Here is a 22,113-nt window from a genome sequence, read left to right on the forward strand (position 1 = left end):
AATTTTTCGCGGCGGTGGTGGGGTTTGAACCTGCGACCTTATTGGTACGACAACTCCGCCTGGCAGGTGAGAGCGTGGCTCTACCGTGTGAGCTATCAACGAACACAAAAATATTCGTTTCAAACTCAAAGTCATTACTAGATCCCTCTCTCACCCACTTCTTGAGACCGCCGATTCGTTCGTACACTACCATCGCGAATAATTTTGACCAGCAGTTAAGCTTAATAGCCAATATTCTCAACACAAACATATAACATAGAAACGATTGAGACATTGAGTATGCTCCGGTGTATGGGGTGAATTTTTAATTCAGAAAAGTGAGTGGAGCAGGCACTTATGTTGGTAACAACAAGATATGAAGTGAATAGAAAAGTGCCAGAAGACAATAGAGAATGAAAATTTTTTTTTTTTTCGAAAAATTTTCATTCTCTATTGTCTTCTGGCACTTTTCTATTCACTTCATATCTTGAAGAAAATTATTGTGCCCTGGACTTCACGAGCTATAAGGTCCCCTCCGCGTGCTTCCCTTTGAATAGAATTTCAGTCTATTGAAAAATATTCTTGCCCAGTTAGTGCTTTACACACAGAGCTAGCAAGCAATTGTTACTGTCTTTATGTTACAGAAACCAGAGAAAATTCCAACTCCATGGACCTTATCACTCTGAAATACCACAGAAACATGTCATTCACTGGCTAAGGTCCTACGGACTGTTGACAACTTGTATCTGATTGTAGTGCATCATCTATTATACAGGGTGTATTTTTTTTCATTAATGAATAAAAAAAATAAAAATTGTATTAGATTGTCAGTAGAATCACAATGATCTTGTGGACTGCTGGAAAAATATTTAAACGTTATCTAATACAACACTTGCTGGTTTCCAGCAAGCTCTTGGGAGAAGCCAAAAAGTGTGCTAGAATTAGAATCTTAATTCAGAAAAGTGAGTGGAGCAGGCACTTATGTTGGTAACAACAAGATATGAAGTGAATAGAAAAGTGCCAGAAGACAATAGAGAATAAAAATTTTTCGCGGCGGTGGTGGGGTTTGAACCTGCGACCTTATTGGTACGACAACTCCGCCTGGCAGGTGAGAGCGTGGCTCTACCGTGTGAGCTATCCACGAACACAAAAATATTCGTTTCAAACTCAAAGTCATTACTGGATCCCTCTCTCACCTACTTCTTGAGACCGCCGATTCATTCGTACACCACCATCGCGAATAATTTTGACCAGCAGTTAAGCTTAATAGCCAATATTCTCAACACAAACATATAACATAGAAACGATTGAGACATTGAGTATGCTCCGGTGTATGGGGTGAATTTTAATTCAGAAAAGTGAGTGGAGCAGGCACTTATGTTGGTAACAACAAGATATGAAGTGAATAGAAAAGTGCCAGAAGACAATAGAGAATAAAAATTTTTCGCGGCGGTGGTGGGGTTTGAACCTGCGACCTTATTGGTACGACAACTCCGCCTGGCAGGTGAGAGCGTGGCTCTACCGTGTGAGCTATCCACGAACACAAAAATATTCGTTTCAAACTCAAAGTCATTACTGGATCCCTCTCTCACCTACTTCTTGAGACCGCCGATTCATTCGTACACCACCAAAAAAAATTTTTATTCTCTATTGTCTTCTGGCACTTTTCTATTCACTTCATATCTTGTTGTTACCAACATAAGTGCCTGCTCCACTCACTTTTCTGAATTAAAATTCACCCCATACACCGGAGCATACTCAATGTCTCAATCGTTTCTATGTTATATGTTTGTGTTGAGAATATTGGCTATTAAGCTTAACTGCTGGTCAAAATTATTCGCGATGGTGGTGTACGAATGAATCGGCGGTCTCAAGAAGTAGGTGAGAGAGGGATCCAGTAATGACTTTGAGTTTGAAACGAATATTTTTGTGTTCGTGGATAGCTCACACGGTAGAGCCACGCTCTCACCTGCCAGGCGGAGTTGTCGTACCAATAAGGTCGCAGGTTCAAACCCCACCACCGCCGCGAAAAATTTTTATTCTCTATTGTCTTCTGGCACTTTTCTATTCACTTCATATCTTGTTGTTACCAACATAAGTGCCTGCTCCACTCACTTTTCTGAATTAAAATTCACCCCATACACCGGAGCATACTCAATGTCTCAATCGTTTCTATGTTATATGTTTGTGTTGAGATATTGGCTATTAAGCTTAACTGCTGGTCAAAATTATTCGCGATGGTGGTGTACGAATGAATCGGCGGTCTCAAGAAGTAGGTGAGAGAGGGATCCAGTAATGACTTTGAGTTTGAAACGAATATTTTTGTGTTCGTGGATAGCTCACACGGTAGAGCCACGCTCTCACCTGCCAGGCGGAGTTGTCGTACCAATAAGGTCGCAGGTTCAAACCCCACCACCGCCGCGAAAAATTTTTATTCTCTATTGTCTTCTGGCACTTTTCTATTCACTTCATATCTTGTTGTTACCAACATAAGTGCCTGCTCCACTCACTTTTCTGAATTAAAATTCACCCCATACACCGGAGCATACTCAATGTCTCAATCGTTTCTATGTTATATGTTTGTGTTGAGAATATTGGCTATTAAGCTTAACTGCTGGTCAAAATTATTCGCGATGGTGGTGTACGAATGAATCGGCGGTCTCAAGAAGTAGGTGAGAGAGGGATCCAGTAATGACTTTGAGTTTGAAACGAATATTTTTGTGTTCGTGGATAGCTCACACGGTAGAGCCACGCTCTCACCTGCCAGGCGGAGTTGTCGTACCAATAAGGTCGCAGGTTCAAACCCCACCACCGCCGCGAAAAATTTTTATTCTCTATTGTCTTCTGGCACTTTTCTATTCACTTCATATCTTGTAGAATTAGAATCGGAGCATGCCAAATACAATACTCAAGGGAGGTAATAACTTATTATATAGATAAAATTCGGTCACCCAGCCCAAGGGTGTCCTATTGCAGAGCGTGTTGGAATTTGGTGTGATTGGAACCCATTAAGTATTGTACCAATTATAAACATGAATTAATGCTTTGATATGAAACAAAATGAAACCACATCAAAATCTGGTGTGTACCTTTCATTATCTAGAAAATATCACTCTGGAGAAATCAGAAAAGACTCCTAATGAGCAAAAGGGAAGATGTAAATTGGAAACAACTGTGAAGTTAAATAAATCGTCCCACTTCTCTGGGGTATACATTAACATGAAAAGGTTAGGTTTCTTCTTTTTGGTAATAGAAATACTAGGACAGCATCATATCTCATAGCTGCCAACTTTTCAAAATGCAAAAACGTATTATACGCGGTGCGGCGCGGACGCCCAATTCATGTCTTAAAATGGCATATTTATTAATGTACTGGAATGGTCAGAACTGTAATACTAAGAGAAGCTTACCTTTATCATCATACTGGGTAGGCATAAGTGATGGGGAGGTGGTGACAGAAGCAGATTACTGAGGCTTGGGCTTAACAGCCTACTTTGTGGCGAAAATTTTCTCCCAAGATAATTTTTATAAGATTTTCTTCTTTTTTTCTTTTTTCTGGATTTTTTTTCTTTTTCTGGATTGGCCAAATCGTGCTAAGTACGATTTTATCGTACTGGTTGGCAGCTATGATATCTATGTTAAACATGAAACGCTGGATCCTGTTACCAAACTCTTCAGCAACCCAAGAAAATGTGGGGTTTTCATGGGATATATGTGAGCGACCTTATCTACCAGGTATTATGTCAAAGGTGGACCATGCACAACACCTAAAAGGGTTTTTGTATAAATTATCAACTTTAAGTTAAATTTACAAGTTTAGTTTCATTATTGGGTTGGGTTTTTTCCCCGAGGATATTGAGTGTAGGTAATATTCCTAATATTGAACATTTTGAGTATTATTTATAAAATCTTTTTCAATTGTAAATATGTCAAGATGCATTTTAGGATATCTCATTTCATGTGATTCGTTTCGGAACAGTGTATATATGTCATTTCAGCACATAAGAAAAGAAAGCTGGTACACAACCCGATAGAGCTTATGGATCACTTATGACAATGATGATTTCAAGCAACTGTTATAATGTGATGAATACAATACTTTAAAGCTAATTGACAACAGCAGTAAAAGAAAAGATGGGGATGGCGATATAAATGAAAACATTGTGCTATCATCAAAAAATCCTTGTTGAAATCTTATTTAATTTAAACTAAATAGACTTAGGCATTCGAATCTCCAATATCATTAAATATCTGTTCTTCAACCCTTTTCCAAAATTCACTTGCTAAAACCTCATATAAATAGAAAGGTCATCACAAAAAAAAACAAGATTGTTTCTCTAGCATATAAAATAAATCACATTACTTATAGACTCGTAAAGAGTGAGTTAATCAAAACACCCAGGTTTGAGTTTGAGATTCTTCTCAATGTTAAAGAAATTTGTACAGCAGGAAAATTTCGGCAAAGCAAGACAATATGTATGTGAAGAAAAAAAGTATGTGAAGAAAAAAGGTTTAAGATAAATAGAATATAACAATTGTAATCCAATTTCACAATCTGGGATTATGTCAATCTTGATCTTAATATGGAGCCTTTATATAGTCCAATATCCACTATTTGTGCTCAAAGAACTTTACAAAGGGTCCCTGATCAGCAGCAACATGTAACATGTAGAACGAGACAAGAGGTCTGTTAGGCAAAATTACATTTTTTTTTTTTCCGACAGAGACAAAGCTGTTAACGACCAGGTACTGATTTTTTACACCCGAGTATGGTGAGAGAATATGATTAAAGAGCCTTTTCCAAGGACTCACTTATGTACCGAGGGAAAATCAGGTGCATCTGGTATTTACAAATTTTTAAACTTTGCTTATTTATTTATTTGTTTATCTATGCAGCTGAAGAATTTAAATTAGTTCTCAATACAGCCAATATTCTTAACCCCTTTCACATATTTTGTCTATGAAATGTCCAGTCTTTGGTTCACCAAAACATAATACTGGTTTGAAGCAGTGGGGCTTTGGGGTCTATTCCAAGGGAAGACTGGAATAACCCAGGCATCAGCAGCAGTTCAGCGCCGCAAAGTGAGCTAGGGCGAGGTGACTTGCTCAAGGCCACACAAGGAGGTGGGTAGTCAAACTCGGTTTCTTTTGGGTACGAAGCAAAGACAGCTTCCCTGTAAACGGGGAATTGATTTGAATAGGGAACAGATTTAGGTTCCAAGAGCATATTATCAGTGTGCTTAGTTTGAGAACACCTAAATGTCTCATCCTAACATAAGCACAGGATCCCACTAAGAGGAACACACTTAAAAGTTCACAATAAATCATATTTACGTAAAACAAAAAATAATACAGTGCATAACAGAAAGATGATTTACGAGACAAAACATATCATCTCTAAAACTCTAAAAATTTGACTGTTTCCCTACCAGCCAAGGTATCTGGCCAGGGCCAGGACAAAACCAAGTGATCTAATTCCAAGACAAAGATAGAGAGCATATTAGTATTAGAAAAGAGATATAGCGGTATAGAAGACACAGTAAGTGCCTCCCTGCCCACTATGGGAGGTCGGAAAACTCCACCTAGAGCTTGACAGTTCAATCAATTTTATCTTTTAACAAAACTACCCCATAAATCATATTTACATTTGATCTTAAATGACCAGGAAGGCTGAGAAGATTAAATGATTAAGACGGGAGCCATTAGGGGAAATCGCTGCACCGATTTCATTGGAGATTATTCATCTAAATCATAATTTATAAATGTAAAAAAAAATATTACACCACTCTTTCTTCATACCAAAATAAATTCTTCATACCAAAATAAATAAATAAATATTAAAAATAATAATAATGAAATACAATAATTAAAATAAAAAAATGAAAAATTAAATTTGTTAAAATAAATAAATAATAATAATAACAATAATGATAAGAATGATAATGATAATAAATACTCACAATGCATGTCTCATCATTTTACAAAATATCTAAATCATGCCATAGAGTGACATCACAGCCCAGCAACGTTCTCACTTTAAAAAAAAAAAATTCTATTATAAATACGTACACTAGTTAAGCTGCATTGGCAGGAGTTGTGAGAGAAAAAATAAATATGTACATTTAAAAAAAAAAAAAAGAGAGAGAGAGAGAGAGAGAGAGAGAGAGAGAGAGAGAGAGAGAGAGAGAGAGAGAGAGAGAGAGAGAGAGAGAGAGAGAGAGAGAAGAAAACCTGAAAACTTGAGCAGGACAGCTTTAACGCATGTTTATCATTGATGGTTAAGTAATCAAATGAAGACTTATCAGCACGCATTTGTCAGTTTCAAGGATGGTGAACCTATTTCATAGTTTAAGCTTTATCATTACATTTTCAATACAAACTTAGTACTCTCTTTTAAGTCGGAACGTGTCATCTTGATACCAGGAATGAAATAAGACACAAACACATTATAAGCTTAATGAGATGCCTAAGACATCAAAAGCGAACATCTAAAGGGAACTCAATGCAGGTAAATGCTGAAAAAAAATATGTCACATGTATTTCCATAGCAAAAATTGCTACCTTTATAAAAGGAGAATGTTATGATTATCAGAATATATTGACATTGATGTCAACATTACGAAATTTCATGATTCATTTAATAACATATCTAACTCAAAATAAATTGGAAAAAAACAAACATTTAATATAGGGAGGTCATGTCAAAAAGTCAATGAGGCTTTTCATCTGTCAAGATCTAAGAAATGATCGATGTTCAACACACATTAGTTCAAATCAGCAATTGGTGTCAGCGATTTGACGTCGAATATCTATCCAAGTAAGACTCATACTTAAAACTAAAATTCATTTCAATAAATACTTAAATAAATTCAACAATAGAGTGAATTTTGATGCCTTAATTTGATAATCTCATTGCTCTCAGATGCATCCTTTTCTTAAAAATATAAATTAATTGGTACAAAGTCAACTTAAATCATATCCAAAAATCAGTCCAAATTCATCAAAAAACAATGCCCCCCCCCCCCCCCCCCAATCAATTGAAGAACCATTCTTACGTAAGCCTTGATGTCATTTATTTTTATACACATCACTTACAGCAGAGTAGAGATTAATTCTGTAAACTGAAAAAAAAATAAATTTTAATGGCTATTCATTCACTCTAATAAAAACTATAATAACTTAATTCTCACAAATTGTTAGACAACAGGGAATTTATATCTTTGGGGAACTTAAGGATAACATATTGCGAAGACTAGCAAAGTTCAGGTTGTTTTATAAACTCCTATTTTGACCCTAAGTTAAAAGCATAAAATCGCTTCTGTATCGCCACCATTATTGCTAATCTGATCAATGCCATTGTTCATCTTGCTTTGCCTTTCGCTGGTGCTGGCTTGATTTCCTCCATTGCAATGGGCTGTGGATCAAAAGAAAAAGTAAACAGCATTGATACTATAAAGATACCTCACTTTAAAATCAACTATCTCAATCATCAAGACTAAAGTATGGTGCAATCTCTGGATAATGACAACCCTTCAGATATCAACATTGACCTCTGGTCAAGATTTTATAGCTGTATGTTATTAAATTTTTTTTAAAAAATAAATTGCGACATACATTTTACAAAAATGACCTTTTGGCACCGCCTCAATTGCACCGACTTCTGGCCCTATCATCTGCGAGGAGGTAAAAATTATTACAGACAATCTTGAAGCAGCAGATTTTCAAGTGAGCAACGGTTGTTTCAATAGATTAAAACAGTGACATGGCTTTGTCTTTAAAATAAAGATCTGGCAAAATGAAACAGTGCCAGACACATTTTTTTCCAGATCTTTATCTTAATCCAGGGCCTGCTCCTTCATTCATTAATTCCATATTGTCTTTAAAGTAGCCTAGAATGAGTATGCTGAGCACTACTGTTAAGCCTTTTTAAACAGGAAAAATACACATTCTAATGTGGTTGAGACGCATCTTATCACAGGTAATGGTCTGCGCATTGCACCGTTATTCTCAGAGGCATCACCAAGCCCCCTTTTTTCGCCACCTTAAAAACCCTTGAATAATGATAACCCTGGGTAATAATAATAATAATAATAATAATAATAATAATAATAATAATAATAATAATAATAATAATAATAATAAATAATCATAATAATAGCAATACAGTCCACTCCAGATAAACTCAACAATTCCCAAGAAACGGAATTAATTCTAGATAAAAGTCATTGGTTAATTGAAACAAATTTCAGTTAATCGCAGCAAATCTTCAACCTCAAAAAGTGGTAAATTCAAGAAATCAATCAAACAAAATCACATGATTAAATTTCATCATGGGTGAAATCATGACAAGTTGAAGAATCGAGAATGGGCAGGGTTTAACACTACTGTAGCGTGTCACCAAACTCTATTAGAGACAAAAGAGGGCGGGGCTTTTCAATATGGGTTTGTGAGGTCATTTATGACCATTAGATAGGGGGTGAGGGGGTTGGGCGACAAGTAGACAATGAACAATGTCATCACTCTATTCAAGACAAAAGAAGGCGGGGCTTTGCATTATGGGTTTGTGAGGACATCTGTGACCATTAGATAGAAGGGGAATAGTACGAACAACAGGTTAGCAATGACAGTTGTAAGGAGAGACTGAGCGATATCCTTTATTTTGGAATTGACAACTGTGCATTGTGATCAATGGGTTCGTTTTCAGCTTATTGTCTCTCATCACAACGAATCTCTTTGACTCTTACAAATGTTGAGCACAAAAGAGTATAAAAGTGAAAATGTTGTTATAGTGGACAGGAAACTCAACTTCAGTTAATCGCAACATTTCGCTGATCCCAAGGTATTGAGATAATAATAATAATAATAATAATAATAATAATAATAATAATAATAATAATAATAATAATAATAATAATAAAAATGATAATAATAATAGTTATTATCATTATCAATCACCACCACTATTACTACTATTACAGATAAAGTCACCAGTAATTGAAACTCTTAGTTGAAATAATCTGTGTGGGACAAAAAAAAATTTAACACAATTCTTAATGGTTAATCAGAAAACATGCCTGTAAATTGGAAAGCTATCAGAGCAATATCAAACTTCTTCATAATCAACAATCTTATTGAGTCACTTATATCCTTTTATCTTATTTCTTAGACTTCATAAAATAAGCATTTTGGGGAGCATCAAAATTATTAAAAAGAGCACAAACAATGATGCAAATGTTTACTAGTTTTGTTTTGTTTTTGCTTTTGAGGAGCTTGCTCCATGGGATTAAACTGCAAAAAGTGTAAACAGTGGGAGGAGTATTTCATCTCTTTGCTTTAAATTAGACGACTATGGTTAAGTTTGTAATGACTTATGTATGTGTGCTGATTAGATAGTAACTCATTCCCTTTAGACCTGTCATTGTTGCAACAATATTGTGAAAAATAAAAGTAAAATTTTTAGACAAGTAAGCAAACGGAAAATCTGTATTCCAATTACTACAACACTACAACTTCAACTGCGGTTATATGTGTTGTAAGTTGTTCCATTTACAAGGCTATCCCTGGAGTCAGCTAATAGGAACATTCGCTTAATTCGAATGATTTCTGCATAATGACATTGTTCCCATTAAGCAGCCTCGATTATACTACTTATACTACTACTAATACTAATAATAATGATGATGATGATGATGATAATAATAATAATAACTAATAATAATAAATAGCACTTAGTAAGCACAACACCAAAATAAAGTTTTGCTCTATGCTCATTACAATAGTAAATAATTTTATAACTACTAATTCTCTTTAACAAGAATACTAAAGAATGTTCTTACTCTTACTCATCATCATCATTATTATTACATTCTTTCATCTTTCATAACATAAAATTGACTTCATTGCATTTAAAGACATTAGACGCCATTATAATTATTGACATCGATTTAAATGTAACCATTTATTTTGACTTCATACTTTTATGATCTTGAAAGAGCATGTAAGATCCTCAGAGACAATCATAACAGCAGCAGCATTGTCAAACTCTCCACAATAGTTTGGGGCACTGAAGATGGTAACCAACTGGGGGGATTTTAAGACACAATAATATCAAATATTTATAAATCAATACTGAAAATATTTTCAAAGTTATATAAGGGTAGCTTGTCATGTTATTTTCTACAAAATATAATAAACTTAAAACCTATATTTTATTTTAAAATTTGTCAGTAATCAAAATGGAGGAAGAATACATTTTGAGATGAATAATATCACGTCCAAGCTATTAATATGCATGAACCCAGAATTTAGCAGATAAAATTAAATATTAATAACTATTTACTAAACTGCAATCTTTTTAACATGGATATTCTATCGCAAACAATTCAAGGGGAGAATGCATAAATATCAGACAATTAAGAGTTCTCCACATGACACGGATGACTTATTCTATGTTTTACCTTAAATAAAACCTATCTTATGTTTAAATACACAATTAATTTAAATGCTGGGTGGGACAGAAAGTTGCCCTGGAGATCAGGAATCATAAGGCTGAGAAACAGCTGAGTATCAAATTTGCTAAATAATATAAAATCTGAAGATAATTTAACCTTACCTTTCTCTTTTCGAAGAAAGCATATCCGTCTTCTACAACCTGGTGTGCCCTGGCTATAAGACTACAGTTGAATCGCCTCAAATACTCCTTAACAATATCCCCACCGAATGTGAATGATACACCTCGATCATTCTCACCCCATCCTGTAATGTCCTAGTGAGAGGAAAAAATTAACGTCAGCACCATTTGTCAAAAAAAATTAAAATTAAAAAGGATTTTTAAAAATTAATTCAAAAGTCCACCAATAACTAAAATAATAATTGTGTTATACTTTTTTATGATACACAATTACTCCAGTCATGAGAAATTCTCTTCATTTAAAGAATAAGGGGTGTCCGAAAAGAAACATGAAAATAATATAACTTTTAAAACATATAATATTCTTTTCAAAATCTTTTAAATGATAAATCTTAGGAAAATTTGTTTTACTCTAAAGAAATTTTCCTCTTTATAGCAGAGTTGAATGATTTTCAAACAGTTTTGGTTTCAAGGACTGGTCAAAGTTGAAGGACAGAGCGTGTGTGAAATTTTTGTGCACAAAATGAAAAAAAAAGATAAAACGAGCGAAACATGGTGCAAATTCAATGTCTATGTCTCAGGTCTACCAATGGTGTTCTTAGTTCAAAGACAACTCTACATGTCTTGATGATTAACTCAAGTGTGGTTGTCCAAATACATCAAAAATTATCTGGACGCAACTTGGATCAATGAGCTCAAATGTGATAGAAGAGTACAGTAACGATTTGGGAGATTGCCCTGAAGTTTGAGATTCCATAAAGCACTATGTCAGTGCTCTTTGATATTGTGTCATAAAACTTGAGCAGTGGCTCAAGTACATTAATACGACTTCTCACACAACAAAGTTTATAACTTCACACTGACAATGAGTAATTCTATCCAATCTAGCACATGAACTAGATCTGGCACTGACTTACAATTTGAAAGTATCATTTGGTGGGCAAGGATTTTGAAAGGGAAGATGTGTACTTGCTGAAAAAGTTAAAGGTTACTTTCCAAACTTTGATGCACACTTTTTATGATTGGGTATTTATCTGCTATTGCCATGATGACAACAATGCATAAGTCTACATAGAATCTACAATGAACAAGCTAAAGACTAACTCTTCGTTTAGTATGAAATTCAAATAAAACTTTTTTGAACTATGACATTTTGTTGTTTCTTTTCAGATTCATCTCATATTTGAACTAATCATCCTCCCAAAAAAAGCAATTCAAAGGATCAAAATGAATTTCTTCAATCATCAATATTAAGGAGTTAGTAACAATCTCTTGTACAAATTGTCACAAGGGTTTCTGCTTGAACAAAACATATGAACTTCTATGTTCATAATCATGTAGCTTTTAATAGGCTCCTTAATCTGAAAAAAAAAAAAGAAAAATGTACCCATATGGCAGATTATAAAATGCCCTGACAAATTACTGAGTTTTGAAAGCTTGTAAAACAAGCATTATAAAAAAAAAAAATAATATCCCATCCAGTTGACTTGCTACATTCATAAAAATACCTCATCTGGATCGGACCAAAGAAGATCACATAGAAGACCATGATCTGGGACATCCGATGGCCGGTTTAAAGCACGAATCTGAAAAGTGTGATAAAATTAATCATTTAAGATTTACCTGAGATAACAAGGTTTAAATAAAACGAAAAACTCCTAAATGATCACTGTTTGATAAAATTTCAAATTTATTTAGAAAATATGAAAAATATAAAATAAAATAGATTTATATTTATTTCTTCTCAAACTCAAAAATAAATTTAAACTAATAAAAAAGCTGAGAGGATAAAAATCTCCACCCTGTACTGATTGCCCAGATGATTAAGAGACTCATAAACTACATTGAGTAGACAAATCCAAAGAATGAAAAATATATTATGAGAAATAGAAAGAATAACAAGTAAACATAATACCCTTTATTTACCCCAAGACAAAAAAAAAAAAAATCCTCCAGACCTATTTTAATAAAAGTCCGACCAAAAAGATTGTTAAGCAGAATTGTTCTCTGAACTAATTTCTTTGAAATCTGAAAGAAACAAAACTCAATACCTGGTCCAAGTTGTTTAAGTCAGGTGACAGCCCGCCATGCATACAAAGAATGGTACTATCAACTATAGCAGCTGGGGAATAGAAAGAAAAAGGCAGTGTACCTTTATGAGTTCAACAAAATATTTTCCAAAGTAGAGACTATAACATGGGAGAATCCATAGAAAATTGTCAGTGAGGGGATTGAAAACTCACAATTGATCTTTAATTCTTAGTCCAGTAAAGAGAAGATAATCTCACCAAAAGAGACAAACAAGCAAGTCATCTCCTGACTCTATTTTTTCCTGGCACTGTCCCATAAAACTCATGCTTTATCATTTTATGGTTCCAATGCAAGTCCTTGATCGGCCTTTAAATTTTCAAAAATACTTTATTTGTGTTAATTACGGCATTGATATAAGATACTGAGGGTTAGTATAAAGGCTGGCCACTGGAAGATAAGGAACACCTTATCTTATTATGTGTTCTTCAAAATACTAAATAAAGGCTTACCCAAGAAGCTGACCATCACATGCCATTCCCATCATTCTCTCTACATCTTTCCTTAAGCCACCCATGCAATATAATGCTATTCGTAACACTGGCCATAAATCAATACAGGTAATCAATCAAAGCTGGCTACCTAAAGGATTAACTACCAACACTAATTGGGCCTAAGCAAATAAAGTACCATTCATCCCAGGCAGCCAAATTTAGTGAATAAAATGTACTGTAGTTCTGACTACTGAATAGCTTAAACTTATCTATATGACTTTTGCATGGACTCAAGAAATTTTGCTAAAAACAGTAAATTTTTTCCTTTGAAGACATGTGTGTGAGTTTTAAGTGTGTGTGTGTGTGTGTGAGGGGGAGGGGAGGATAGGTGTGTGTATGAGTGTGTGCGAGTGTGAGAAAGACAGAGAAATAGATGAAAAGGAGAGACTGTGTGTGTGTGTGTGTGTGTGTGAGAGAGAGAGAGAGAGAGAGAGAGAGAGAGAGAGAGAGAGAGAGAGAGAGAGAGAGAGAGAGAGAAATGAGAGACAGCGTGAGTGTCAGTGAGGCACAGAGAGAGAGAGAGAGAGAGAGTTGTGCATGTGTTTGTGAATGTGTGTGTGTTTGAGTGTGTGAATATAGATATATCCAAAACGATACTTTACAACAGAATTTTGTTTCAAAATTCAAACCAACCTTAAGATCCAAAAATTCCACCCTTTCATTTTAAATCTTTTATAATGCCATAAAACAGTTGTTGTATAAGTAGTCCTTCAGAGCCATAAAGCCTATGGAGCCATATTTTATCACGTTTCTATAACGGTAAATGGACAGTAGCGATTGCTCACTATCCTTCTGATAGGCACTAGTTAATTGCAAAGTACTTTTCACCAGATGTAACAGACCCAGCTACCCAATCACTGCTGGGCGGACATGGGGCTCAGAAAAAAAAAATTCAACTTCATATGAGATTGATTCAGGCTCCTTTAATTGTAAAGTAAGTGCTCTACTGACTGAGCAATTGGGAGCCCAGTTGTTGAAAAGCTCACTTATAATTAAATAATTGTCTAGTCAGCACAACAGAGATGTTTTGATCAGTTCTCCTATAATATGGTGAAAACATGAAATTGTTATTAAATGGCAATGTAGTATTGGTGGATTTATATGAAGTTGTTAAACGAAGCGAGGGAATGATTGTGTCCTGGAACAAGGATGAACTTATATTTAAGGTCAAGTAATGATTCTGATGGGATTCTTCCTACAGAAACGTGCGCTTAAGCTCTCACACTAATTGGCCCATTTAATACTAATCATAAAATAATATAAACAACAGAGAGAAGAGAGAGAGAGAGAGAGAGAGAGAGAGAGAGAGAGAGAGAGAGAGAGAGAGAGAGAGAGAGGGGGGGGGGGAGAGGGAGAGAGAGGTTGCTACATAGTCTATAGAAGAAGAGAATTTGATATCCTTTGGAGCCTCAGTTTATCCTCGTATGACATATCAAGATTGGTGTCCCTCATACATTAGTCTTGGCAACATAATTTAATACTAATAATAAAATAATATAAACAACAGAGAGAGAGAGAGAGAGAGAGAGAGAGAGAGAGAGAGAGAGAGAGAGAGAGAGAGAGAGAGAGAGAGAGAGAGAGAGAGAGAGAGAGAGAGAGAGAGAGAGAGAGAGAGAGAGAGAGAGAGAGATTCTAGTGCGCCAAAATGTTGATTGTAACTGATCAAAGGGAGAGCGATGAGCAATTGAAATCTTATTATGACACTGTTCACTGCATGAAACTAAATTCCAAGTCCCAGCATCCCTTTTATCCTTTCAATACAATAAATGACAGCAGAGTTAAATACTTACACACAGGTAAACAGTTGAAGCAGTCTGTGAAAGTTTTCCAAAGTTTTATATTGTATCTCCTTTTGCACTCGTCATAAAAGCCATAGATTCTGGATCAGAAAAACGGATAAATCATCTAAATTTCACAAGTAAACAAATCGCACATTAATAACACATCCCATCTTCCTTCACCAAATGTATATGCAAAAAGGCATTATATGTTTGTATTTGGAAGTTTTACTTCTAGAATTTATGAAAAATGGTAGAAAAGGGACTGGTAAAACGCAAAGAACAACGGTAAACTCAAAAATTATCTGTGTCTCTCGTTTGAGGCTATTTGAAATCTCATCCAGCTACAGATACAGCTAATAATAATAATAATGATGATGATGATAATAATAATAATTACAACAACAATAATCATAATAATACTAATAATAATAATAATACTAATAATAATAATAATATAATAATAATAATAATAATAATAATAATAATAATAATAATAATAATAATAATAATAATAATAATAATAATAATAATAAATAAATAAATAAATAAATTTTAAAATTCCAACTTTCATCATACCTATTTATAGATGCGCATTCATGGTTCCCTCTCAACATGAAAAAGTTCAATGGATACTTGATTTTGTAGGCCAAGAGAAGACAAATTACTTCCAATGATTGTCTGCCTCTGAGGAGAGAAAAAAAATAATAGATGAACCAAGTATTTCTATTAATTTATCAAATCTGAGCTACAAACAATAACCCGATGTGAACAATATTCATGCTGGGTAACCACCCACTCCATCCCCATTATTGGGACTGAAACTGACAGTGACGAAAACACACGCTTATCAAGAAAGAAACTGCAACATTAGTCATGCAGCAAAATGACACATGAACTTGTAACAGCAAATGGAAACGAAAACAAATAACAGCCACTCTCAACTGAGAGAAAACAAAACAAATCAGTCAAAGAAAGAATTGAAAATAATCAATGAAAAATTCTTGCAGCCTAATTGTAGTAATAGGCAAAATAAACACTCAAAAGTGGAACAGACTGATAGAAACCCACAATATTGTAACTGTCTAGTTGTGACCTATTGTCCCAAACTCAGATTACAGCTGGATTGACTAGATGATCAAAAATGAATCTGTAGTCAAGGAATTTGTTTTAAAAACTTATATACTTTTCCACATTATTTGGGAGAAAAGTACAAAACAAAATATAATTTTTTACTACTGGTCTTTTTAACTTTCATTTACATTTTTACATTAGTTTCATCAAAAAAAAATTGAGATTTTATATAGCGCAATAACCATTAAAGTGCTCAAAGCGCTTTACAAGGGGTCCCTGGCCAACAGCAACACTTAACATTTAGGACGGGACATGACGCCTGTTAGGCAATATTACAATTTTTCGGACAGAGACAACGCTTTTAACGATCAGGTACTCATTTTACACCTGAGTACGATGAGAGAATGTGAATAAAGAGCCTTTTCCAAAGACTCAACTATGTGCCGAGCGAGGCTTGAACCCAGGACCTTCCCATCCGAAAGGGAGTGTCATACCACTAGACCTCATAGCCGCACAAATGTAATACTACATCACTTGTGCCACTAGAAACTGATGCACAATCGATCTGTTTTACTCAAACATTCAAAACGGGTATTCTTCTCGTCAAATGACCCCTCTTGGTGAATCCAATCACAATATGGTACTTATGATACCTAAATACAAAACAAAATTGATATCTGTCCCAGTCGTTCAAAAACAAATTCAGGTATGGGACAGCGATACACTAAGGGAGTGCTTCGACTCCACCAATTGGAATATTTTTATCGATTCAGCAAATGACCTCGACGAACTTTGTGACATCGTTACTAATTATATAACCTTTTGCGAACAAAACATTGTGAAAAGAAAAACAATAAAATCTTTTGGAAATAACAATCCTTGGCTGACAAAATCTATAAAAGAGTTATTAAATGAGAAAAAAATATGCACTCAAGACTGGTGACCAAGAGGAAAGGAAAAAAGTTCAAAGAAAATGAAATAAAGCCATCCGAGAGAGGAAACAAATATACAAAGAAAATATTGAGAGGAAACTGAAAGCTAATGACATGAAAAGTGTGTGGAATAATATCAAAACAGTCACAGGAATGAACGGTAACAAAAACTCAAAATTTAAGTTAGAAAAGGGTACAGAAAAAGAATATGTAGATAAGCTTAACAACTTCTATGATCGATTCGATAAACACGATTTCACAGATGAGATTAACAACCTAACTGAGCAACTCAAACATCAAGGAACAGAGGAACAAAGGGACATCACTCAGGCCAACGTCATTAAACTCTTCAAAAATATTAAAGCGGATAAAGCAAGCGGACCTGATCAAGTTTTATCAAATTTATTGAAATCATGTGCAAATGAACTCTCCTATATTTTTACACACATTTTAAATTAGTCCCTAAGAAACGGGCATATTCCAAGAATTTGGAAAATTTCAAAAATAATCCCCGTCCCAAAACATCAAAAAGCCAAAAAAATGAATGATTTTCGTCCTGTAGCGCTGACATCCATCCGGATGAAATCTGTAGAAAGGATTATTCAACAAAGTACACAACAACATCTAGACAAAAACCAGTTTGCTTACAAATCAGGACGTGAGGTGGGCGACGCTATATTAGTATTTTCTCATAACACTTACAAACACTTAGACACTCCAGAGGGGTATGTCAGAACCCTATTCGTAGACTTTTCGAGTGCATTCAACACCATCCAGCCTCACATACTAATCCCTAAACTACTGACCATGGAGGTGAGTCCCTGGATTGCACTCTGGGTACTAGAATTCTTGATGGAACGACCACAATTCGTTTCCCTCACGGATGATGAGAAAAACAAACTTGAATCCTCTACCCTTATCACCAACACTGGAGCACCCCAAGGAACTGTTCTTGCTCCAACACTTTTCGTAATATACACAAATGACTGCATAAGCGGCACAAGTAATGTGAATATTTTAAAGTATGCAGACGATACCGCCATTCAGGCCTTGATAACAACCGGAGATGATGTATTGAATTATTATAACGAAATTAAAAGATTTGTTGAATGGTGTGATAATAACTATCTAGAACTTAATGTAAAGAAAACTAAAGAAGTTATATTTGATTTTAGGAAAGATGGTAATATACATGAAAATATAATTATTAAAAACGAAAAGGTAGAGAGGGTAGAGGAGTATAAATATCTCGGTATACTTGTCAATAAAAAATTAGACTGGACAAATCATTCATGCAAAGTGCTTAATAAGATGAAGACAAGATTATTCATGATGAGGAGACTGTACTCCATAAATGTTGACAAAGCAATTTTATTTTTGTTTTATAAATCTTGCATTGTAAGTCTTTTTTGTTTCTGTGTAGCTGCTTGGGGTGGAAATTGTAAAAAAATCTGAAGTAATAAAAATAAACAGAATAATAAAGCATGCTAATCGAATGTTAGGAAATGATGGATGGAACAATTTTGAAGATTTTCACAAAGATATTGCTAATGTTCAGATTAACAAAATTCAAAGAGACGAGTTCCACCCTCTGTACAACTAAATCAAAATAAGCCACAAGAGTAACAGACTAATACACAAGAAAACCAAAAGACAAAGATATTTTAATTCATTTTTACCATCAGCAATACGAAACTTTAGGATGATTTTTACTACATGACATTTGAAAGATACTATATTCGCTCTGAAAACTATTTATTTATGCACGTTTACATGGTGCTATATCTACATTATTTGTTGTTTGTTTACACATTCAAATGCCATGCTTTATTTTTACTTTTTTTATCAGCCTGCGTTGGCTATGTGCAATCCTTCACAATCTATTTTCGAAATTCTATTTACATTACAAAACCATTATAAAAGTTTGTTTTTATAATAAGCTTCGTATTTTCATCAATTAGTTCTCTCTAAAATCTATTTATTTATGAATGGTTACATGGTGCTATATCTACATTATTTATATATTTATACATTCAAATTTACTTTTTATCAACCTGGGTTGGCTATTTCAATCCTTCATAATATATTTTCAAAATTCTAGTTACATTACAAATCCATTATTACAACTCTACTCTACGTTCATGTCCAATTTTTATAGCATTGCTTGTAACTGCTGTATATTTTATGGATATTTTATCTTATTTTATTATATTTGTTTATTTTGCTTTTAATTAGCTATGTATTTTCATCAACTAGTTCATGACAGTGTATAAACATGTGCTAATATAACGATGAATGATGTGTAACATTATGATAATTTCCATTCAGGATCAATAAAGTATATCTTATCTTATCTCATTAGATTGAGACAAAGGTCACATTTTACTTTACCAGAGACCAAGATCATTTCAAGTTAAATGGGCAACTTGGAACTATGCGAATATAACTTAACTACACACATAAAACTCCTCAGGTAGATTATATTTCTAAAGATAGTCTGTAAATGAACACAAGAAGACAATTGTAAGGGAAAGTTATCCTATCAAAAAGATGCCAAAAATAATTATGGCATACAATAAAATGAACATTTTTAAAATCAAGAAAACGAAAGCAAATTCTTGCTTCACCAATCAACTCGATTCAAAGTTAAATTTTTATGTATTCTTGCATCTTTTACTGTGCAGAGTACAGAAACAGAAATAAAATTCATCATAATCCAACCCATTTATGTAAATGCCAGAATAAGTAATACTTTTACCTGTCAACGTAATCTCCCAGAAACAGGTAGTTGGCAGATGGAGGATATCCACATGCATCAAAATGTCGCAACAAATCATCATATTGACCATGTATATCACCCACAATGTTAACAGGTGCATCGATTTCAACAAGCATTGGCTGTTCCATGAAGATGTCTCTTGATGCCAAACATAAGTGGCGAATGTGTGCTTCAGGAAGTTGAACCTAAGCATTTAAGACATGTACAAAACAGTAGCATTTTAGTTCATTGCAGAAAAGTCAAACCAGTGGTAAAACAGGACAAGCCTGTTGAAAATTAGAATACTTTTCTCTTAACTCAAGAGCTATGGGAAATATTTCGTTAGGGTCTATCTCACAAAAAGATCAGAATAACCCAAGTGCCAGACTCAGTGCAGCACTGCAAAGTGAGCAATTAGGTTAAGTTTCCAACTCAAGGACTAAAAGAGATGCCATCAGCCAGACTCTTGGGTGAAAGTAAAATGCCTTATCTTCTTGGCCATGTCACCTTTCAGAAACAGGAAGATTGTCTTACAATCCTTTTTATATAAATTTTGATCAGCAAAATGACGAGCTATTATGAAGTGCTGTTGTTCTGAATTGGACTTTGGCCATTTTTCATTCAAATCTCCAACTTTTAACATTAAAACAATCAGTAACTTCTGACTGTTGCAATATTTACTTCAGTGATAAAAAGGTTCTCATTTTAGAAATAGATTTCCTATATTCTAATATATCAAATCCTAAACATCAGGTGGCCGGACATCATCACAAATGGAGAACTGCTCCAAAACCTGAACCAGTCACCTATCGAAACAGAAATAAAGAAAAGGAAATAGGGCTGGATTGACCATACCCTCAGGAAGCCGCAGGCTTTGGACTGGAACCCACAAGGAAAGAGGAAGGTTGGACGACCAAAGCAAACATGGCGACGAAGCATTGAGACGAGTTGAAGGCAGCTGGAAAAACCTGGGCCCAGATAGATAAGACATCCAAAAACCGAGTCTAATGGAAGAGTGTAGTTGCGACCCTATGTTCAACATGGAATCAATAGGCTTATGTCAGTAAGTCAATATATCAGTTCTCAATCATATTTCTATTATTATATGACAACAACCAACCCAAAACAATTGTTTTCTTTACACTAACATCAATGACCTAAGATTGGAAAGACGAAATCTTAAATTACAACCATTTTTGAAGTTCACACCCTTTTGCAATGATTATTAAGTGACTCAATCAAAACTGTTTGAGGCATGGTGACAAGACAAAAAGCTATAGTCCTATTCCACACTTCATAATCTTGGTCATGACTGAAACATGTCAAATTTCAGGTTTTTTAAAGTGTATAAATTGAAAGTTTGACTTTACCAGTGCTTGTAACAACAAAAACATGCACCAAGAAAGGGCATATCCTATATCTGAGTGTCAGTCTCAGCCGGTAAATTCCTAGCAAACATATAACATAAAACTACTATGCTTTTATATAGTGAATCAGTGTTTCTGTCAAATTCACATTACATTCATTGCAACATCAGACATAAAAAATGTTCTACCTGTTTCCCTGGACTGTATTTGGCACTCAGCAAAGTTGAAATGATGGAATCAATGTCAATGTTACTTCTGCTCATTGTTAACATTAGGCGTCAAAGCGTATTGTGAGTTTTAAAATACTTACAAGTCTTTCCTATTTTAACGTTGACCTTGGAACTGCAAAAGCAAAAAAACATATCATTACCATGTTATTTATGGTTAAGCTTTACAATAGGAAACTTGGACAGATAGCTACTCAGAATTGAAAAAAAAAACAACAAAAACACTTATGATTTGTCTTCTAACTTAAAATCTTATACAAAACTGATCTAGATATTAAATTTGTGTCAAGCCTAAATAGGATACATTACTATATTCTTTCTTTTCAAGTGGAGGCAAGGGGTTGGGGAGTACTGAAGCGCTCTATAACGAAAATATTATTGACCCCTGCCCCCACTCCCTGACATGTTCTTATTGGGAGGTCTGATGATAACCCAACTTGTTATGAGCTCATTGGTCAAACCAGCACAAAAATATTTTCCATTACAAATGCTAAATAAGGCCCAGAATTGTGTCTGAATAGTTTCCCGTGGCTATTCGGACTCAAACTCCAATGTGCATGCCATAAGTAGCCTAACTTGAACTTGAATGTACGTGCGCAAACACAGAAGGGAGACAGTATGGGCAGTAGGCAAAAGGTGGAACTGTGAAACTGAAAGAAAGCAGAAGAGTTCAGAAGAAATTCTATTTTACACGTATCAGACTGACACAGCTGATACCCTTACTTCGTACTGTCAAAGGATTTATGCTTGTCTAACACTATCAGAATGTTATTATTTTGTCTTGAT

General features: G+C 34.5%; 1 protein-coding gene across 1 annotated transcript in view; it reads right to left on the reverse strand.

Moving 5' to 3' along the window:
• Positions 1-6,365: 6,365 nt before the first annotated feature.
• Positions 6,366-22,113, reverse strand: part of LOC144973270 (uncharacterized) — a 17,222-nt gene continuing 1,474 nt past the window's right edge. The window contains exons 2-10 of the mRNA XM_078915520.1: positions 21,289-21,442; positions 19,734-19,939; positions 15,549-15,656; positions 14,982-15,070; positions 12,661-12,731; positions 12,118-12,195; positions 10,592-10,744; positions 9,955-10,059; positions 6,366-7,393 (exon numbers count right to left, since the gene is read on the reverse strand). Coding sequence (XP_078771646.1) covers positions 7,340-7,393; positions 9,955-10,059; positions 10,592-10,744; positions 12,118-12,195; positions 12,661-12,731; positions 14,982-15,070; positions 15,549-15,656; positions 19,734-19,939; positions 21,289-21,372 — 948 coding nt within the window. The 5' untranslated portion in view covers positions 21,373-21,442 and the 3' untranslated portion in view covers positions 6,366-7,339. The remainder of the gene's footprint in view (positions 7,394-9,954; positions 10,060-10,591; positions 10,745-12,117; positions 12,196-12,660; positions 12,732-14,981; positions 15,071-15,548; positions 15,657-19,733; positions 19,940-21,288; positions 21,443-22,113) is intronic.

Source organism: Berghia stephanieae, chromosome 5, assembly GCF_034508935.2.
Source record: "Berghia stephanieae isolate SIO BIC M18660-M18661 chromosome 5, UCSD_Bste_1.3, whole genome shotgun sequence".
In the NCBI taxonomy this organism is placed as follows: Eukaryota; Metazoa; Mollusca; class Gastropoda; order Nudibranchia; family Aeolidiidae; genus Berghia; species Berghia stephanieae.